This window comes from Salmo salar, chromosome ssa07 (genome assembly GCF_905237065.1).
Source record: "Salmo salar chromosome ssa07, Ssal_v3.1, whole genome shotgun sequence".
In the NCBI taxonomy this organism is placed as follows: Eukaryota; Metazoa; Chordata; class Actinopteri; order Salmoniformes; family Salmonidae; genus Salmo; species Salmo salar.
The window spans coordinates 47,506,069-47,528,902 of record NC_059448.1 but is presented as its reverse complement, the minus strand read 5'-3'; the positions used below and the strand labels follow the sequence as shown (position 1 = coordinate 47,528,902).

The 22,834-nt window shown below is 43.1% G+C and overlaps 1 protein-coding gene across 1 annotated transcript; it reads right to left on the bottom strand.

Moving 5' to 3' along the window:
- Nucleotides 1–335: 335 nt before the first annotated feature.
- On the bottom strand, nt 336–22,517 carry LOC106609485 (synaptotagmin-10-like). Its single transcript, XM_014208358.2, has 7 exons — nt 22,174–22,517; nt 19,951–20,356; nt 11,877–12,438; nt 8,083–8,203; nt 6,305–6,476; nt 1,468–1,597; nt 336–610 (listed from the first exon to the last, which is right to left on the bottom strand). The coding sequence occupies exons 1-7, from the start codon at nt 22,373–22,375 to the stop codon at nt 539–541; spliced, it is 1,665 nt and encodes a 554-aa protein (XP_014063833.1). The 5' UTR covers nt 22,376–22,517; the 3' UTR covers nt 336–538.
- Between the last annotated feature and the right edge of the window lie 317 nt (nt 22,518–22,834).

Genomic DNA, 22,834 nt, shown 5'->3' with positions numbered 1-22,834 from the left:
TAAAAATAAAACATTAAGATGGGCAAAAGAACACAGACACTGGACAGAGGAACTCTGCCTAGAAGGCCAGCATCCCGGAGTCACCTCTTCACTGTTGACGTTGAGACTGGTGTTTTTTTGCGGGGCACTATTTAATGAAGCCTTTTAAAATGATAAACTTGGATTAGCTAACACAACGTGCCATTGGAATACAGGCGTGATGGTTGCTGCTAATGGGCCTCTGTACGCCTATGTAGATCTTCCATTAAAAATCAGCCGTTTCCAGCTACAATAGTCATTTACAACATGAACAATGTCTACACTGTATTTCTGATCAATTTGATGTTATTTTAATGGGCAAAATATTTGCTTTTCTTTTAAAAAAACAGGCCATTTCTAAGTGACCCCAAACTTTTGAAAGGTAGTGTATAATGCTGTCATCTGGATGAGTCGACATTGGCACTGGACATTTCTGTCTTTAAGTGACAGAATTGTGGTTACTACAGCTGTACACATCTAGTTAATCTGCTATCAGGTCATATGGTTCCATTTGCATTTCCTATGGAGTTTGTGGAGGTTTGGGGGAAGGACAAGACCCCTGGCTCTCAAAGCTTGTCGCTCTTCCTGGCCACTGTGGACAAAACAGACAATTAACAAGGGTTAGTTCAACAAGAGTTGGCTAGGTCTCCAAAGCTGCTGTTGGTTTGTGTTTAAATATCAATTTTCTAAAGTACCTGGATTCAAGAAAGCATTAACAATAGATTTTTATCCTACAGGTATTTTAGATATCGAGGAACGCCATGTTATATGCCGAGTATTCCTCCAATTCTTGTTTCTTTGTTCAAGCTAAATAGAATGACAAGGCTCTTTGTTGAATGCACAACCACAAGGGGAAGCCTTTCCCCTATGCAACCGATGGGTCTAAATTCAACTACTCTTCTGTCAATAAGGATTTCTCCGGAAAATAAAGATCGGAATGATTCATGCATTTTTCAAGGATATCGTCTTGTGTTCATAGATTGTTTATAGATTGTGCTATTAAAACTTCCATTCTCTACTACTCCTGAAGAGCAAGGAAAAGGAATGGCCCACCACTATAATATGTGGTCTCCAGTTATGGAAATACACCATAAAAATTGAGCCAGTGCCCCCATCCAACCATCCTGGGTGGATATCAAGGCACCAACTCTCCAATTACTTTAAATGCTTCTAGTTCAAACTAGCCCTTAAGTTTCTAGAATCAAATCGGTCTTTGTTCTAGTACAGACAACATCCTTGCATCTTTGTCATGCTGCACTATTACACATCTCTGTTGAAATTGACAGGGTTATTTCCCCAAGCTCTATGATTGGCTGCAAAACCTCTGGCTTTATCTGCTCTCTCAGAAAACCAGAGTGATGCAGCGAAGCATTGTGGGAGCTCTGGAAAGTCCTGCAATTGACTTGCACCTCCTCTTACTTTGAAGGAAAAAAACGAACAGTCCTCTACCTCTCCCAGGGCATGCCAGTGCGTAATGGGCTTGCGTGGGTAGGCCAGCATCTCGTTCCAGTGGTACCTCCCCAGGCCCTCAGCATCTGGCCCCGTCCGACACACACCTATCACCTCGTTGTGGCCCACCCTGTGGACATTACGCACACACACATACACAATATCTTGAGTGCACAAAAAAATATATGACACCTAAAAGCTGAGTGCTAGTTTGATGAAATAATTCTAAACCTAGGTTTGATAATTACAGTGAATTATGTGGCTCCTGAGCATTCTGGAAAGTGGTCATGATTATATTGTGTAGCGACGCTTGCAGGATTTGAGTGAAAAGTTCTGTTGATGAAGTTCACCTCAGATCAAGTTCAACTCAAAGTTAGAACCTTACTCATTCTTCCTTCCTCCTTTGATGCAAATGTAAAAAAAATAGTACTTGTTTGTTGACTATATACACTGAGTATACCAAACATTAAGAACACCTTCTTAATATTGAGTTGCAACCCCCCACCCCCTCTGTAGCACTCAGAACAGCCTCAATTCGTCAGGGACTCTAAAAAGTGTCAAAAGCGTTCCACAGGCATGCTGGCCCATGTTCACTCCAATGTTTCTCACAGTTATGTCAAGTTGGCTGGATGTCCATTGGGTGGTGGACCATACTTGATACACACAGGAAACTGTTGAGAGTGAAAAACCCAGCAGCATTGCAGTTCTTAACACAAACCGGTGCGCCTGGCACCTACTACCATACCCTGTTCAAATGCACTTAAATCTTTTGCCTTGCCTTTTCACCCTCTAAATGGCACACATCCATGTCTAAAAAAAAACAGACCATCTTCTGCCAGCTTGCTACCCATGGCCCGGCTTGCTGTCTGAATCGCAGTGACCCCAACCAACCTCATTACTCACTGGACCCTTATGATCACTCGGCTAAGCATGCCTCTCCTTAATGTCCATTGCTGTTCTGGTTAGTGTTTATTGGCTTATTTCACTGTAGAGCCTCTAGCCCTGCTCATTATACCTTATCCAACCTTTCAGTTCCACCACCCACACATGCGATGACATCACCTGGTTTCAATGATGTTTCTAGAGACAATATCTCTCTCATCATCATTCAATGCCTAGGTTTACCTCCACTGTATTCACATCCTACCATACCTTTGCCTGTACATTATACCTTGAAGCTATTTTATCGCCCCCAGAAACCTGCTCCTTTTACTCTCTGTTCCGGACGTCCTAGACGACCAATTCTCATAGCTTTTAGCCGTACCCTTAACCTACTCCTCCTCTGTTCCTCTGGCGATGTAGAGGTGAATCCAGGCCCTGCAGTGCCTAGCTCCACTCCTATTCCCCAGGCGCTCTCTTTTGATGACTTCTGTAACCGTAATAGCCTTGGTTTCATGCATGTTAACATTAGAAGCCTCCTCCCTAAGTTTGTTTTATTCACTGCTTTAGCACACTCTGCCAACCCGGATGTCCTAGCCGTGTCTGAATCCTGGGTTAGGAAGACCACCAAAAACTCTGAAATCTCCATCCCTACCGACAACATTTTCAGACAAGATAGAACGGCCAAAGGGGGCGGTGTTGCAATCTACTGCAGAGAGAGCCTGCAGAGTTCTGTCCTACTATCCAGGTCTGTACCCGAACAATTTAAACTTCTACTTTTAAAAATCCACCTCTCTAAAAACAAGTCTCTCACCGTTGCTGCCTGCTATAGACCACCCTCTGACCCCAGCTGTGCTCTGGACACCATATGTGAACTGATTGCCCCCCATCTATCTTCAGAGCTCGTGCTGCTAGGTGACCTAAACTGGGACATGCTTAACACCCCAGCCATCCTACAATCTAAGCTTGATGCCCTCAATCTCACACAAATGATCAATGAACCTACCAGGTACCACCCCAAAGCCGTAAACACGGGCACCCTCATAGATATCATCCTACCCAACTTGCCCTCTAAATACACCTCTGCTGTTTTCAACCAAGATCTCAGCGATCACTGCCTCATTGCCTGCATCCGTAATGGGTCAGCGGTCAAACGACCTCCACTCATCACTGTCAAACGCTCCCTGAAACACTTCAGCGAGCAGGCCTTTCTAATCAACCTGGCCCGGGTTTCCTGGAAGGATATTGACCTCATCCCGTCAGTAGAGGATGCCTGGTTATTTTTTTTAAATGCCTTCCTCACCATCTTAAATAAGCATGCCCCATTCAAGAAATGTAGAACCAGGAACAGATATAGCCCTTGGTTCTCTCCAGACCTGACTGCCCTTAACCAACACAAAAGCATCCTGTGGCGTTCTGCATTAGCATCGAACAGCCCCCGTGATATGCAACTTTTCAGGGAAGTTAGAAACCACAGGCAGTTAGAAAAGCTAAGGCTAGCTTTTTCAAGCAGAAATTTGCTTCCTGCAACACAAACTCAAACATTTCTGGGACACTGTAAAGTCCATGGAGAACAAGAGCATCTCCTCCCAGCTGCCCAATGCACTGAGGATAGGAAACTCTGTCACCACCGATAAATCCACTATAATTGAGAATTTCAATAAGCATTTTTCTACGGCTGGCTTTCCACCTGGCTACCCCTACCCCGGTCAACAGCACTCTACCCCCCACAGCAACTCGCCCAAGCCTTCCCCATTTCTCCTTCTCACAAATCCAGTCAGCTGATGTTCTGAAAGAGCTGCAAAATCTGGACACCTACAAATCAGCCAGGCTAGACAATCTGGACCCTTTCTTTCTAAAATTATCTGCCGAAATTGTTGCAAACCCTATTACTAGCTTGTTCAACCTCTCTTTCGTGTCGTTTGAGATTCCCAAAGATTGGAAAGCAGCTGCGGTCATCCCGCACTTCAAAGGGGGGGACACTCTTGACCCAAACTGCTACAGACCTATATCTATCCTACCCTGCCTTTCTAAGGTCTTCGAAAGCCAAGTCAACAAACAGATTACCGACCATTTCGAATCCCACCACACCTTCTCCGCTATGCAATCTGGTTTCAGAGCTGGTCATGGGTGCACCTCAGCCACGCTCAAGGTCCTAAATGATATCTTAACCGCCATCGATAAGAAACAATACTGTGCAGCCATATTCATTGACCTGGCCAAGGCTTTCGACTCTGTCAATCACCACATCCTCATCGGCAGACTCAATAGTCTTGGTTTCTCAAATGATTGCCTCGCCTGGTTCACCAACTACTTCTCTGATAGAGTTCAGTGTGTCAAATCGGAGGGCCTGTTGTCCGGACCTCTGGCAGTCTCTATGGGGGTGCCACAGGGTTCAATTCTTGGGCGACTCTCTTCTCTGTATACATCAATGATGTCGCTCTTGCTGCTGGTGAGTCTCTGATCCACCTCTACGCAGACAATACCATTCTGTATACTTCTGGCCCTTCTTTGGACACTGTGTTAACAACCCTCCAGACGAGCTTCAATGCCATACAACTCTCCTTCCGTGGCCTCCAATTGCTCTTAAATACAAGTAAAACTAAATGCAAACTCTTCAACCGATCGCTGCCTGCACCTGTCTGCCCATCCAGCATCACTACTCTGGACAGTTCTGATTTAGAATATGTGGACAACTACAAATACCTAGGTGTCTGGTTAGACTGTAAACGCTCCTTCCAGACTCACATCAAACATCTCCAATCCAAAGTTAAATCTAGAATTGGCTTCCTATTTCGCAACAAAGCATCCTTCACTTATGCTGCCAAACATACCCTCGTAAAACTGACCATCCTACCGATCCTCGACTTCGGCGATGTCATTTACAAAATAGCCTCCAATACCCTACTCAATAAATTGGATGCAGTCTATCACAGTGCCATCCGTTTTGTCACCAACGCCCCATATACTACCCACCACTGCGACCTGTACGCTCTCGTTGGCTGGCCCTCGCTCCATACTCGTCGCCAAACCCACTGGCTCCAGGTCATCTACAAGACCCTGCTAGGTAAAGTCCCCCCTTATCTCAGCTTGCTGGTCACCATAGCAGCACCCACCTGTAGCACGCGCTCCAGCAGGTATATCTCACTGGTCACCCCCAAAGCCAATTCCTCCTTCGGCCGCCTCTCCTTCCAGTTCTCTGCTGCCAATGACTGGAACGAACTACAAAAATCTCTGAAACTGTAAACACTTATCTCCCTCACTAGCTTTAAGCACCAGCTGTCAGAGCAGCTTCCTGCACCTGTACATAGCCCATCTATAATTTAGCCCAAACAACTACCCCTTCCCCTACTGTATTTATTTATTTATTTTGCTCCTTTGCACCCCATTATTTCTATTTCTACTTTGCACTTTCTTCCACTGCAAATCTACCATTTCAGTGTTTTACTTGCTATATTGTGTGTGCTTCGCCACCATGGCCTTTTTTTGCCTTTACCTCCCTTATCTCACCTCATTTGCTCACACTGTATATAGACTTATTTTTCTACTGTATTATTGACTGTATGTTTGTTTTACTCCATGTGCAACTCTGTGTGGTTGTATGTGTCAAACTGCTTTGCTTTATCTTGGCCAGGTCACAATTGTAAATGAGAACTTGTTCTCAACTTGCCTACCTGGTTAAATAAAAGTGAAATAAATAAAATAAAAATTGTCTCAAGGCTTAACAATCCTTTAAGCTGTCTCCTCCCCTTCATCTACACTGATTGAAGTGGACTTAACAAGTGACATCAATAAGAGATCATAGCTTTCACCTGGATTCACCTGATCAGTCTATGTGTTGGAAAGACCAGGTGTTGTTAATGTTTTATATACTCAGTGTATGTGTGTACTGTACAAACATGCTTATAACCACCATATGTGTTGAATTGTGGGTGTTGTGTTGTATGGTTTCACTCACCGGTCATAGTCCATCACCATGATGGACAGGCTGACCTGTTCCACGTTCTCTGGGGGGATGTCAAAGATGATGGCCTCGTTGTACACCGGGTTCAGTGTGCTTTTCTTGGTGGTAGTTTTCCGCTTCTTCAGTCTCCGTCCATCACAGAGCAGGGAAACCTTTACATAGGGATCTGTGTGCCACAAATAGCATCTCCATGAAGTCAGTCATGTAGATTGCAGGTAAAGGCAACCAGTGGGGTGTATTCAGGCTTCCCCAAATATTTGACCAATAAAAAAAAAGATATATAAATCATTTATCTTTCGTCTCTCTCTGTGTTTTCATAATTTTCCATCAATTCGCAAGTGGCTGAATCTCACTGGAGAAATCATCCGAGATAGGAAAACAGCACCTTTCTGTCTCAGTATGTGTAGCCCATGTTTCTGATGCTGTCTGGACCAAAAGACTATAACATGTTGGGGAGATGGGGATTTGGACTCTGTACAGGTCACTGATTATGAAGGCCATTTTAATCTAACTATAAATGAATACGTTGTGCCACTGACCTGAGACTACTGAAGTTCAATATGTAGCCTAGTAGTTCATTGTTGCCAATGCTAGGAAGTTAGGCTAGCAAGCATTTTAGCTAGGTAGCCTATGACAATAAAAATTAAAAGTGTACTTTATGACAGAGCCATAGACCATTTTGCCAACATGAAAGAGAGGAGGATGGCATTGGAGTTAGGGTTGCATATTTTCTCTGTATTTTTCAAATGTTCCATCCTGAGAATAAATGTTCCATCCTTGGGCGGTAAATCTCGGTAACCGGGTTCCTGCCAATCAACCCTAATTGGTGTTCAACTAGTCTACAAGTAGGGTGAGTCAAAATGTTTTGTTTAACTTGCGCGCACATGCACGTACACACACACACACACACATACACACACACAGACAGAAATACATACCATGGACTGCTACATGATATTTAGCAACATTGATTGGACTAAATTGTTTTTGGTATCTTTAAGTTGGTTTTCAGTATATTAAACTATTATTAAACTAAGCATATATAGCCTTGTTGATTGGATGATATTTAAATGTTTCAGTATAAATGGTGCTGGAACAGTGGAGGCAGTGCTCCCGTTGTCTTTGTGCTGACTTGCGGTAACTCCGTGGTTCTAAATCACTAGTTGTTTCATAACTGTCGAAAACATTAAGTTGCTTGATCATGCTGCAGGTGATAGAACTGTTTGTTACATGCAATATTTGCTTCCTGGACTTCACCGGACAGATGTTGCTCTCCGGTTTTATGATGAAACTAACATATGTGTAGTTGATTTTTTTCCGCCACTGTGTGACTGTTGTCACGGCCTTTTGTATATCATGGTGGTGTATGAATGAATGGGTTATAGAGCAAACAATGCAATTATCACAGCATAGGTTGCCATACGGCTTTTTTACTGGCTTGGCTTGCTCAGTGATTTTATCCACGCACAGCTACTGATGGCAAAATTGAATTATTCAGTTTGGCTAAATTCAGTGATATTTTTTTGACAAGGTAAGTCAAATGTATCTTCTATTACATTTTCATCACAAACAGTGACAACACATGAAAGAAGTATCTTCCTGCCTACTCTTATCTAAGGCACAGCATGTTGCCTCACGTAACTATGCCTTCTGATTCATTGCTTGCTCCTTTAGAGCTTTACAGTCGTCCCTCATTGTTATTTGGAGAACCATCATGTTTTAAAGCCCAGCCTAAATGGCTGCAAGTTTTGTCTTGTTGCTGTGGTTGTTACCTGAGGAGCCAGTGATGTCCATGGCTTTGAGGTTCCGGCACTTGATGACGGTCAGTGTCATCCGTCCTGCTGTGGGCAGGTAGCATAGAGAGTACATGATCTCGCCCAGATCCACACTCTCCTGGAGAAAGACAAGGAGAATACTGCATCAAGGAAAGGGCACTGTTGCTGTAGAATAACTCTTTTAAGAAAGCAATTAGCCCAAATTGCTTTAGACAAAGTATGAACACCCAGAGGTGTCCTCAAAACTGAGAAAGAACATATAGATTTTCTTACAATGGGTGATTCATCACGAAACTAGAACAAATCTAATTTGTAAGCATTACCAGCAGAGTGAATGTGTATTCAAAATGGTCGCCCTCGGCTAGTGATTTCGCAGGATGTACAAAAATATGAGTAAAATGAGGACTGTGATTGGTCACATTCAGGGTTTTAAAGCGCTACCACTTCTAAATATTTTGCTGTGCTAATTTTAATTTGGGAGCCCCGGTGCGCATCGAAAAAAATCTGCTAGATAATAATTGTTGTAATGATTAGGCTTCGCTGTTCCACTGTTTCCGAGTGCCCTAGATATTTGTGACTGTGTTGGTTGAACCATTACTACAGCGAAAACTGTTTGTGTCTAGCCCAAACCATTCAAATGTTTTGACCCATATTACCGGTGCGACATTGAATGATCTGGCATCCGTCGGCAACACCTGGGCAGATGTTGTGGGTCATTCTTAAACTACTCACGGGCTGTTAACACCTTGTTCAGTCATGTTACCTCATTAGCTAGCTAGCTAACAACCTGATACAAATGTCAAATATGTCAACAATTCTTCCTCCAAAGGACCAATTCTATGGATTACATTTTGTGAAAATCCCCAAAGTAATGGTCTTTTTTGGTTCTAGTGTCTTGAGGAATCACCTCAATACAATGAGTTTATGGATTAGTTTAGACTGGAGCACTACTGTAGTTTGAGCAAAGAGCATCAGATGGTCTGACTTGAAAGAGAAGAACATTACTTGATGTACTGACGTGGTGTGCTTGTATTGATACCTAATCGGAGTTAAAAAAAAGTCCCCTAAGGTGGCACTCCAGAGATAAGATTTGATTGGCCAACCAGTGAACACAGGAGGACTGACTGGGAGGCATCTCACTAGTGCCCTGATGTTTGTTTAGTGTGTTTACATACACTCTTACAAAAAAGGGTTCCAAAATGGTTCTTTGGCTGTCCCCATATGATAACCCTTATTGGTTCCTGGTTGAACCCTATTTGGTTCTAGGTAAAAGTCTTTTGGGTTCCATATAACCCAGTAGGGTTCTACCTGGAACATAAATGGTTCTACCTGGTACCAAAAAGGGTTCTTCAAAGAGTTCTCCTATGGGGACAGCCGCAGAACTCTTTTAGGTTCTAGATAGCACCTTATTTTCTAAGACTGTAGTTAGAAATATAGCTGTGTATTCTTGCAGAATGTCACCATACAAAAATACACTTAGAATAAGGGTGGCATAAGAGTTGCTCTCCATGGACAGAATCCTTACTTGAGATACGTTTGCGCAAAGTCTACCAGTGTCATCAATGTATTGACATGCAGGAGTTTCACAATAACAATGTAACATATGAAACAGAGGATGTCTTCCCAGTCCTAGAAGATCTCACATACAGCCAATAGGACTTCCCAAACCCAGCTCCTCTGGCCATTCAGCAGATGTTCTGCACATCATAACAGAGCGTGAATACCCCCCCCCAGCCCTCCAACCATGGTGTGTTCCAAAGCACCACCCCCACCCACCTAACCATTGTGGGGTCCAACTGCCTTTGTGTCCCCTACTGTCAATCTCAGCATGGACACCCACACAAACAGCTGCAAGGCGGGAAAAACTCAACGTCTCATCAAACCGTGACCCTCATAGGCGAGGGGGGGGGGGTTGTTTTTGGCATTGACCCCCCTCCCATTTCCCTGCCTTGTTTCTACCCATGCTATTGACACAAAAGGTCACATGCATAAAAATACATCAATCTAGCCCAGGGAAATTAGGTTCTGAAATACAATACATACAATCTTCAGCTGAATGTAATGTAATTTGTTGTGGCAAATTACTTTCATGCAATTTTGCTTCCACATTAAATAGAAAATTGCTTGAGGTGTAAATACACAGAGGGTTTTTCGAATTAGGCTAACCTCTGAATTTCTTGTGTTTTTTTCTGTTCATATGTAGTTGCACACTCGTTTTTTAGAGAATTCAAGGAAGGAGGCAACACAAAGTACACATTACTTTGGTACACCAGAGCACATGATAGAGGTCTGTAACATCAGGAAAACAAGTTTCTCTCAAGAATAATCAATTAATTGTTGTCAGACGGTGATGAGTAAAGTCACCATAAATGATCGTCGCCAAATACATTCCATAAAGGATGACACTTTTAATAGGACACTCATTAATGTAAATTAAAAAAGGTGGAATGAAACACTGTCAAAATAAAATGTATGGCAAACTGCATTTGCTATGAGTCCTTATCCATTCAAACATCCTTATCCTCATTCCCCTCTGTTGGATGGCAATTCAGGCAATGTAATTGCCCAGAGACATAAACTAAATCAATGCAGGAAGGTGAGATAAAAGGATCCCAAGATAGACATAAATAACAACCGAATACCAGACAAAAGATATGTCTAACCATCAACAACAATGTAGGGAGATAAAATAGATACTTGAATATTTACAATAATTGCTTAATTTTTCTTCTGTCCTGTCGGCAATCTTGAAAGAAGTCTCACATCATATTCAATAGCCCAGCTCAATTGTTGCTCTCATGTTCAACACTATCAACCACAGTCAAAGTAGCAGTAAACTTGATGTCTGTATGGATGCTCAAGCTTTTGAACGTGCAATTTCCTCACAGCACACACAGCACACACATTATGTAACACAAACAGTATAAACTTCCTGGAGACAAACTACACGTTGAAGTAAACACCATGGCTGTTGACATGGGCTAACTGCATTAATGCCCAGCCAGTCCCCCTCCAATGGCTAAGAACCCAGTCTTTAAACCCACCTAAACCTGCCTTTCAAGTTAATCCACTCTTGTTCTGTTTTCCACAGTATACCGTTCAGAGATAAACTGATTAATTAACCCTTAATCCATCTCCATGACCATCAGACACAATAAATACCACCGAAACACACAATAATATTCATAAACAGAAGCTGTTGAGTAAACAAACTGTGATAACGCTACCGAGTAGTAAGAAGTATGTGGGCTCAGATAAAACTGCACTATCATACCCAAGTATGTCTTTGAAGGGATAAAGGTGAGGAACAAAGGAGAATTGTGCCCATGGCTATATTTAAGTCTACAGTGTGTACTTCAGTTTTTGGAGGTGTTGTGTGGGTGCTTGGATTGTAAATTCACTGCTCCTGGCAATGGGGTTATACAACACATGCAATTTACCAGTCATGTGATACAGTGCTGATGATTCCAGGACTTAAAACCTCATCCAATCAATTAATTCACAGAGACTTGAAAATGGAGAGATCATTGTCAAGTGTTTCCAAAAATAAGTCAGATCATGTGCAGTGCACAACCCCATCAGGAATGATGCAAATGTTAACTACGGCAGACTGACCACAGCTCCACCCTGAAATCTACTCCACCATCATTGAGTCATTTTTGAGTCATTTAGTGGACGCTCTTATCCAGAGCGACTAACAGTTACGACTTACTGATCCAATGATCTCCACACATACTGATATCCTCCATGTACTACACATATCTCAACTAGCTGAGGCCCAGCCCACTCACCGTGGTCGCGGCGTGAATGTCCTTCCACACCACTGCCTCCCTCGAGAGGTCGGAAAGCTCGAAGAGGTTGTCCACCACCACCTCGCCGATCATGTCGTGGCTGGTGAAGCGGTCAAAGTCGTAGACACTGAAGTGCAGTTTGCGGTTGCACAGCTGGTCGTACTCCACGGGGAAGCAGAAGGCCTCGTCGAACGTGGGGTTGAGTGTCTTGCGGTGGACACGCGTCTGGAACTTCTTCTGCCTCTCTGGCAGCAGGTAGATCTTGACGTAAGGGTCGGAGGTGCCAGTGAAGTCCTTGGCCGGCAGTTCCAGGGCCTTGAGGATCGTGACCACCAGCGCCTGTTCCTCGTAGTCGTAGAGCAGGGAGAAGCTCAGCTTACCGCACGTCTCCACCGGCTCCTGGGTCCCGTCCTCGGAGTCCACAGACTTCTGCTTGTAGAGCTCGGGCTTGATGCGGCCGATGCTTACAGTGGACGACTGGCGGATGGGGAGCGTGTCCATGCTGAAGTCCACACTTGTCACGTTCATCTGGCGAGGCAGATGGCGGCGGAATGAATTGTGCCTGTTGAAAAAGGACATTAGTCATCTATAGTTCCTGGTACCTTTCAATAGGCAGGTTTCCATTGACCCAGGGTTATTAGACAAAAGCAATGTCGCAAAAAAACAACGACATTGAGACGCGTAATGGAAATGGCAGCTATGGAAATGTACTAAAGATTGACAACATTTGGATCTGTTTGACAGGGTGGATTTTTCTTTTAACTTTATTGCGGCAAATGATAATGGGAAACTGTGTTTTTCGAATAAATGATGATTTGCTAAATTATTTTGAAGGTATGTGCGGCACGTGATGTCATCACAGAACTATAAAACTCCACTCCACATTTCATTGTAAATGCATATTGGTGGATAAATCTACCTTTTCAACTATTCAAATAATGTTTCTTTGCAGGACAAGGATTCTTCTGACTTTCAAGAATTCCTGAATTGCATCGCCTTGTTTTTCTGGTTGGCTGGATGGAAGTTTCACCATCCAATTATCTACATGAGCGCAAATTTCACCATGGCATGGACCTTGGCAATACATTGGCAAATGAGAATACGGCAAATATTAGTAATTTCTTGCATTCTATTCATGCTGGCTTTTGTGGGCTACCTGAGACATGAAACAGATAGGTGGGATGGCATACAAGCTGTCGTCAATTTTCCTATATGGATAATGTGAACACTTCAACCACTTAGACCCAAAAAATCTAAGGAAACAGTTAAAGGAAACATAGTTAGTGATTCAGGAGAGAGAAGTTATTAAATCTTACTCTTATTGAAATGTTGGAAACCAACAGCATCCATAAGACAAACGATGCATGGTTGTGTGTGCGACTGCTATTCTTTTTTCATGTTGATGATACTAGTTTACTATTCTTCAGAAGTGTTTTTACAATTCCTTGTTTCATCTTGTAGTTCTAGCATTACTGTTGATAGGAAAATGTTAGTGATTTTTTTTTTTTTTACACTTTAATGTTGTCAAGCTATTCTCTCAGCATTAACGAGAAAGATGTTACTGGCTTTGGGTTTGAAGTGATGGAGTTACTTTATGGTTGAACTCTTACGAAGCACAGAAGCTACGTGACTGAGTGAGTTGTTTTTCACAGGACTTCTTTTGGAAAATAACATTACCTGGGATACTGCGAGCCCAGTTCCATGTACTGTTAATGATGTACATACTTTGAGCAAATCACTGCTCTGTACTTCTCCTGGTTGTCACCTAGCAACTGATAACCCCTGTCCGCCCTACTGACGCCAATAAGAAGATCACATTAATCCGACATGGTTAGTATTGGTACAAATTATATAAATCTAGGAAACATAACACATATGGGATATGAAAAAAACATCACATTATATTCAAACCTCATATGAAGAGGTGCTTGCATGTTCTAACATATTTTCTGGGACATAATAAGACACAATGTTCTTTGTGAAGGATACTTTGGGTGTCCTATTACTTCAGACAAGGGACATCAATTTACAACCTCCCATGATTCCTACAGTTGTTAGAACATTCAGTAAATGGCATCCAAGAGGATGAATAGTATTCACTGGAAGAGTTGATAATGGAGGAGGCTGACGGATTTCATCCACATTTGCCCAAAGATTCCTCTCTGTTGTGTCAGCCCCGACCCAGAATCAGTTTTAGCAGGCCTGCCATCCCAACTCCAGTAAAGACATTCACTCTTTCTCTACCTCTCCCTACATACGCTTCTTCTCCAGAGCCACATTCATTATTTTCTTCCATAAAATAACCAATTTTCTATCCTCTACTTTCTCAATCTTATAGGATCAGGGATGGGCTCTCAGTCTCAATACTCACATTGAGCCTGTGTGGCTCAGTTGGTAGAGCATGGTGCTTGCAATGCCAGGGTTGTGGGTTTGATTCCCATGGGGGACTAGTATGAAGAAAAAGTACACAAATGTATCCATTCACTACTTTAAGTTGCTCTGGATAAGAGCATCTGCTAAATGTCAGTTAAGAACACATTCTTATTTACAATCAAGGCCTACCCCAGCCAAACCCTAACCCGGATGACACCCTATAGGACTCCCAATCATGGCGAGTGGTGATGCAGCCTGGAATCGAACCAGGGTCTGTAGTGAAGCACGTAGCACTGAGCTAGAGTGCCTTAGACAGCTGCGCCACTCTGGAGCCCCCCCAAAATATGGTACTTCTCGCATGTGTCCGAGATCTCTGTTTCCGCCCGTAAAAAAGGAACCAATGAAAATGTAAAAATCTTTATCTCTCGTAGGGAGGAATGTTGTACACTAATAAAACAGCATGACAAATCTCCAGTCTCATACCACCTGTCGCTGTGCATGGATGTAAGATATGATGATGTGATGTACTGATATATACTGCTCTGTAGCATTTCATCAGAGATTGGTGGAGGTATGTCTGAAAATCACAATTAGAATAGACTAGTACATTCTGTACAAGACTCTCTCTCTCTGACTTTGCCCTTGCCTTTGTTTAGAGTGTGTCTGCACAATGCATGAGCAGTGAATACTGATGTAGCTGTTGGAGAGGATCGATTTTAACAGAATGTATCTGTTGCTCTTCTCCATGGTAATCACCCACTCTGCAAGTCACATGGTTGCAAATCCTCATCGTTTTGCCCTGAAGGCCAGAGTGACACCAAGCGTCTCCTCCCACCTCGTCTCGCATTAATATATTGTCCACGTCTCCTAAAATGGATGCTTCATGCAGTGTATCATCATCAAATTATTCCTAATTACTTGGGTGTACTATAGATGCAGTCCTTACTTGTGTTGTGATTGTGATGATTTGTATTGAAAATTTGTGCTTCAGATTCAGCCGAACTGATACATACAGTGGGGGAAAAAAGTATTTGATCCCCTGCTGATTTTGTACGTTTGCCCACTGATGAAGAAATGATCAGTCTATAATTTTAATGGTAGGTTTATTTGAACAGTGAGAGACACAATAACAACAAAAATATCCAGAAAAACGCATGTCAAAAATGTTATAAATTGATTTGCATTTTAATGAAGGAAATAAGTATTTGACCCCCTCTCAATCAGAAAGATTTCTGGCTCCCAGGTGTCTTTTATACAGGTAACGAGCTGAGATTAGGAGCACCTGTAAAAAAGACACCTTTCCACAGAAGCAATCAATAAATCAGATTCCAAACTCTCCACCATGGCCAAGACCAAAGAGCTCTCCAAGGATGTCAGGGACAAGATTGTAGACGTACACAAGGCTGGAATGGGCTACAAGACCATCGCCAAGCAGCTTGGTGAGAAGGTGACAACAGTTGGTGCGATTATTCGCAAATGGAAGAAACACAAAAGAACTGTCAATATCCCTCGGCCTGGGGCTCACCTCATGATCTCACCTCATGGAGTTGCAATGATCATGAGAACGGTGAGGAATCAGCCCAGAACTACACGGGAGGATCTTGTCAATGATCTCAAGGCAGCTGGGACCATAGTCACCAAGAAAACAATTGGTAACACACTACACAGTGAAGGACTGAAATCCTGCAGCGCCCGCAAGGTCCCCCTGCTCAAGAATACATATACATGCCCGTCTGACGTTTGCCAATGAACATCTGAATGATTCAGAGGACAACTGGTGAAAGTGTTGTGGTCAGATGAGACCAAAATGGAGCTCTTTGGCATCAACTCAACTCGCCGTGTTTGGAGGAGGAGGATTGCTGCCTATGACCCCAAGAACACCATATCCACCGTCAAACATGGAGGTGGAAACAATATGCTTTGGGGGTGTTTTTCTGCTAAGGCGACAGGACAACTTCACCGCATCAAAGGGACGATGGACGGGGCCATGTACCATCAAATCTTGGGTGAGAACATCCTTCCCTCAGCCAGGGTATTGAAAATGGGTCGTGGATGGGTATTCCAGCATGACAATGACCCAAAACACACGGCCAAGGCAACAAAGGAGTGGCTCAAGAAGAAGCACATTAAGGTCCTGGAGTGGCCTAGCCAATCTCCAGACCTTAATCCCATAGACAATTTGTGGAGGGAGCTGAAGGTTCGAGTTGCCAAACGTCAGCCTCGAAACCTTAATGACTTGGAGAAGATCTGCACAGAGGAGTGGGACAAAATCCCTCCTGAGATGTGTGCAAACCTGGTGGCCAACTACAAGAAACGTCTGACTGTGATTGCCAACAAGGGTTTTGCCACCAAGTACTAAGTCATGTTTTGCAGAGGGGTCAAATACTTATTTCCCTCATTAAAATGCAAATCATTTTATAACATTTTTGACATGCGTTTTTCTGGATTTTTGTTGTTGTTATTCTGTCTCTTACTGTTCAAATAAACCTACCATTAAATTAAAGAATGATCATTTCTTTGTAAGTGGGCAAACGTACAAAATCAGCAGGGGATCAAATACTTTTTTCCCCCCACTGTATATATTTAGATATTCGTAGCCCTTTCCTGCAGTCAAATGACCTAGTGGCCTCATGGGTGAAATGTTATTACTATTTTTCATAATTTCCTAATTAATAAACATTATAAAAAAACAGCTGAAAATCTGGTGTTTCTATGTCAAACTGTTTTGTTACACTTCAGTCTTCAACAATGTATATATTAAGTGTAATATTGGGATGCAAACTCCAAATTGAATACATTTCAAATCTATATCTGACATGGTACAGGTGTCTTATTTTTTTTAAGCCTCTAACCATCTGTGTGATGTGTACACATTTGTTTCAAAGTAGATTTGTATAAGACTACCAAACCCTGACCCTGATTTAGCCCACTGCAGTAAAATGTTTTAAGTGTCTTACTCTGAGAGCACTGGGAAACATACTTTCAAGAGAAAAACAGTAACATGATGATAGACCTGCCATCAACTCTACTGATCATACTTTTCAATCACATACAGTGCCTTGCAAAAGTATTCATCCCCCTTGGCGTTTTTCCTATTTTGCTGCATTACAACCTGTAATTTATGTGGATTTTTATTTGGATTTCATGTAATGGACATACACAAAATAGTCAAAAAATTTTGAAAAGTGCTGCGTGCATATGTATTCACCCCTTTGCTATGAAGCCCCTAAATAAGATCTGGCGCAACCAGTTACCTTCAAAAGTTACATAATTAGTTAAATAAAGTCCACCTGTGTGCAATCTAAGTGTCACATGATCTGTCACATGACCTCAGTATATATACACCTGTTCTGAAAGGCCCCAGAGTCTGCAACACCACTAAGCAAGGGGCACCACCAAGAAAGCGGCACCATGAAGACCAAGGAGCTCTCCAAACAGCTCAGGGACAAAGTTGTGGAGAAGTACAGATCAGGGTTGGGTTATAAAAAATATCTGAAACTTTGAACATCCCACGGAGCACCATTAAATACATTATTAAAAAATGGAAAGAATATGGCACCACAACAAACCTGCCAAGAGAGGGCCGCCCACCAAAACTCACGGACCAGGCAAGGAGGGCATTAATCAGAGAGGCAACAAAGAGACCAAAGATAACCCTGAAGGAACTGTAAAGCACCACAGCGGAGATTGGAGTATCTGTCCATAGGACCACTTTAAGCCGTACACTCCACAGAGCTGGGCTTTACGGAAGAGTGGCCAGAAAAAAGCCATTGCTTAAAGAAAATAATAAGCAAACACGTTAGGTGTTCGCCAAAAGGCATGTGGGAGACTCCCCAAACATATAGAAGAAGGTACACTGGTCAGATGAGAATAAAATGTAGCTTTGGCTATCAAGGAAATTGCTATGTCTGGCACAAACCCAACACCTCTCATCACTGTGAGAACACCATCCCCACAGTGAAGCATGGTGATGGCAGCATCATGCTGTGGGGATGTTTTCATCAGCAGGGACTGGGAAACTGGTCAGAATTGAAGGAATGATGGATGGCGCTAAATACAGGGAAATTCTTGCAGGAAACCTGTTTCAGTCTTCCAGAGATTTGAGACTGGAATGGCGGTTTACCTTCCAGCAGGACAATGACCCTAAGCATACTGCTAAAGCAACACTCGAGTGGTTTAAGGGGAAACATTTAAATGTCTTGGAATGGCCTAGCCAAAGCCCAGACCTCAATCCAATTGAGAATCTGTGGTATGACTTAAAGATTGCTGTACACCAGCGGAACACATCCGTCTTGAAGGAGCAGTTTTCCCTTGAAAAAGGGCAAAGATCCCAGTGGCTAGATGTGCCAAACTTGTGGAGACATACCCCAAGAGACTTGCAGCTGTAATTTCTGCAAAAGGTGGCTCAACAAAGTATTAACTTTGAGGGGGTGAATAGTTATGCATGATCAAGTTTTCTGTTTTTTTGTGTTATTTCTTGTTTGCTTCACAATAAAAAAGATGTTGCATCTTCAAAGTGGTAGGCATGCTGTGTACATCAAATGATTCCATTTCCCCCAAAAATACATTTTAATTCCAGGTTGTAAGGCAACAAAATGGGAAAAATGCCAATGGGGGTGAATACCTTCGCATGCCACTGTACAACAAGTCCTCCCCTTCTTTGAATCTTTCGTTATGTTATTTTTTCCCGTAGATGAAAAGCTTGCAAAAGCATCTGAGGGAGATTCAACCCTAAAAGTGATGAGAGACACTATTTAATTAGCTCTGTCTGCCACCTTCGTCAGTGTGTAATTCGTGAAAAGTGCCAGGCTCGATAAATTGCATCAACGTTCCTAATGACAAACTAAAGCAAGTGTCAATAATGGCTTCCTGCAGGAGATGGAGTGCAGCTGCTCAGTGGGTCTCAGTAGGACGAGTGCCTCGCAGCACATCAGTTCTCAACCTGCGGTGGCGCTAATTACAGACGCGCTCGTTTAAACACAGTCCCCGAAAACAAAGAGAAGAGGAGCTGATTGTTTCATTACCGGGGTCGCTTACCGCTGTTGCCATGGCAGCGTGACTCACGCCCGCCCAACACAAGACGTGGCCTGGGGTGATTACAGGGTTTTTGTGTGTGTGAGGAGCAAGGGGGCGTGCTGTCGCCCCATTGATGAGCACCATGGGAGATGTTCCTTCAGCTCATCTACTGAGCGTCCAGTTTGCACATGTTGTGCCATTTTAAGGTCATTCGTCACAAATTCTCCTGAACTGTCTTATTGACATTTGTCATGGCTATACTTGATGTGTACAGTTCAAGTGTCATCATTTGCCACTTGATGTCACCTGTCATTTGCTTGAAAGCATCATGTACATAATCTTCACTCACAGGAGGTTGGTGGCACCTTAAATGGGGAGGACGGGTTCGTGGTAATGGCTCGAGCGGGATAAGTGGAATGCTATCAAATACATCAAACACATGGTTTCCATGTGTTTGATGCCATTACATTTGCTCAGTTCCAGCCATTATTATGAGCCGTCCTCCCCTGAGCAGCCTCCACTGCCTTCACTATAGGTGTGCACAGCTCTGTGCATGCATATGACATAACATAACACAGAAATCCTTGGACCCAGTGCAACCAAAAATGTACACCAAAAGAATGTTAAGACCTGGAGACAGGAAAGTGACAGGGACACTACTCTGGGAGAGGTCCAATAATGTTACCTGGAGGACGAGGTGGGGTCGGTGGTCTGCCTCTGAATCTTGGCCTGCTGGCCCAGCCTCTCCCTGAGAGCCGTCTGCACCTCGGCAGGGATGTCCGGGGATGTCTGGCTGATCTTCATGGCTGCCTCTAGCAGCTTCACAGAGCTGCAACGCCCGTTCACCTTCACCACTGGCACAGGCTTCATCTCCTCCTCCATTGGTGCCACCTTGTGGAGGGGTGTGACGGGCAGGGGGGCCGGCGGAGGGGCCTCAGGGAGCCCGACACGGGGGCCATTGTCGACGTGGGACGAGAGGGCCTTGCTCCTCCAGATGGGCCAGCACAGCTTCCAAAAGACAAAGAGAGAGACTACCAACAGGGCGAGTCCACAGAAACCCACGACAACAGCAAGGAGACTGATAGAGATGTCTACGAGCGACCACAGAGATCGACAGTGACAGATAGAAAGAGAGACAAAGGGAGAGAGAGGACGGGCAAGCGATGGACGGAGCGTGACAGACAAACATGGAAGAGAAAAAAGAGAAGAGAGAAAGCAAGCTGTAAAAGAGGAGGCTGCAAATGCCCTCGTTTGGTAAAGATCAGAGGAAGTTAGAAAGTCATACAGCTTCATTCCAAGACATTCACATGGGCAGGAAAGACAAATAGCTCTTCATGGCCATATTTGATCAAGTTGACAAATCAACTTTCAGAAACCACAATCCCTTCTTCTGCAACTATATATAATGGTTCAAAGCTTTATGCACAAACCAAAATTTACCACAGGCTATTACAAAATGCATTATGCATTCCATTGTGTGCATGTTACACAATTGTATGATTTCTTATAAATAAAATCTTACAGTATACGCCTGTGTGTGGATTGCAATGTGCAGGAGATATGTTCTTTCTCACTGATATTGCACTGCATGATGTCATGTTCTTAGCTGTGTTCTGTCTCCGTGTTATTCTCTCTCCTGTTGCTCATTCACTCTCACAAGGACACATGCTTTGTGGTTCACCATCTCTAAGCCATAGCCTACATGAAAACAAGAATCCAGATCTATAGACAAAAATCAATCCACTTTATATGAAGTGACACTAAAACCATGTATTTCTTTTTCAGGCTAATAACTTTAACAGGCATGCTAGACTGCTGAGATTTACAATTCATTTGAGTTTGTTTGCACATGTAAGTGTAGCTATGGAAATTACACAAGCTGGTAGGCCTAGGCAGTTATCACTTCATCAAGTAATATAATACATTGTGTAACTGTGTTGTAATTATCACAGATTTAATTCCATTTAGTTTAGAAGAGCAACAAACTAACAGACTGACTGACTGACCAATTGAATTTCCATCTGTTAGGCTTTTACTCAAAATCAGAGACATTATTGCACCAGAAACAACACTGCTACAGTTTTATGCAACTCACATCAACCCAGAGGGAATAATGACATGTTGTTACGATTTAGATTATTATTTCTGGTAAACTCTACAAAAAAAAAAAACGAATGTAGAATTTAGAACTGTTTCAACATCTTATCCAAGCCTTACCATAAAATTCAAAAGGCACTGATGAGTAGGCTACAATATAACTTTCGCCAAATCAATGATAAAGACATTATCAAGCAAATCACTGGGTTTATTTGACAGAAGGGGATCTATGTTTAGAACATGAACTGGTAACCAACAGCATGACTAATCTCAGACATGCCGGTCAGTTGGCGCATGGTGGAGTGAATGAATGCAAGATCACTGAGAACACATCTCCTCTTCCAACAAGCTATCGGTCACACACAATCAGACTATCACACCATCAGATTGCACACGCCAGAACCAAGCACAATGACATGGAACAACGAGCGTACACTGATGCTGCAACAGGTGCAGTCTTTTCCCTTCGCAGACACAGATGTTTCACCTGTTGAGCGTGGCTCAAAGCGACGTGAGGACACAGCACAACCTCTCCAGGATTATTAAAAATTTTAAACATGTTTTTCCCTTAGAAGTTATTCTAGTCCTATACTTAGTCGCGCATTTTGTATGATTATATTGCAGCCCTTCAAAGGGAAAGTTGAGTAAGCTGAAGTTTAACTTAACACACATTTTACTGTTTCAACTCATCATTCTCACACAACCTTGTGCAGCAGGTTGACATCGCCAGAGAAACAAACCATGACACAATAGAGGGATGCAAGCTTTAAGGAGAGGGAGAGGAAGAAAACGTTGCTTTTGACCTATTTACCTGCGCTCCCTTTACCTTGTATGTTGCTTTCCAAGGGAAATATAGCCGAGCATTTCTCCCCATCTACATGCCCCGCTAGACAGAGCTCCGTAACGATCTGAAGGGCCCTTTGGCACAAGCTGAAGTTGTCCTCCGTTCGGACACTCATGTCTCTTCTGTTAAGCCATTGCACGCTGGAGGAGCCGGGTGGGCGGTGATTCATTTGGCCACCTTGCGCGCCGCTGAGTGCAGCCTCTCCGCGCCAAAGATCAGAGCGCACGAGGCGTCCACATCCATATCCACTGCGCAATGCCGGGACTGATTTACAGCGCGCTTCTTGTGTTTGAACAAAAGATTCTTCAGCACTTAGTGTCCACCAGCCACTGTCCAATAGGAATGAAGCACCGGTTAAGCAAGACCTTAGTGTTGGAACTGCACGCTATTGCGCTGACAAATAGCCTATTTGACCTCATTAGATGTGGACTAATACCAGTGAAGCTTGACATTACTTCTGTGAATGCCCACAATTTCAAGCAGAAGCCTGAATAGTCTTCCAAATATTATTCCTGTGCCTAAGGTTTACAATAATGACATCTACAAATACTATTTTAAATTATTAAACTTGGTTGAAAAACAAACATTAGGTTCCTCAGCCTACATTATACTAGTTATTTTTGAGAGG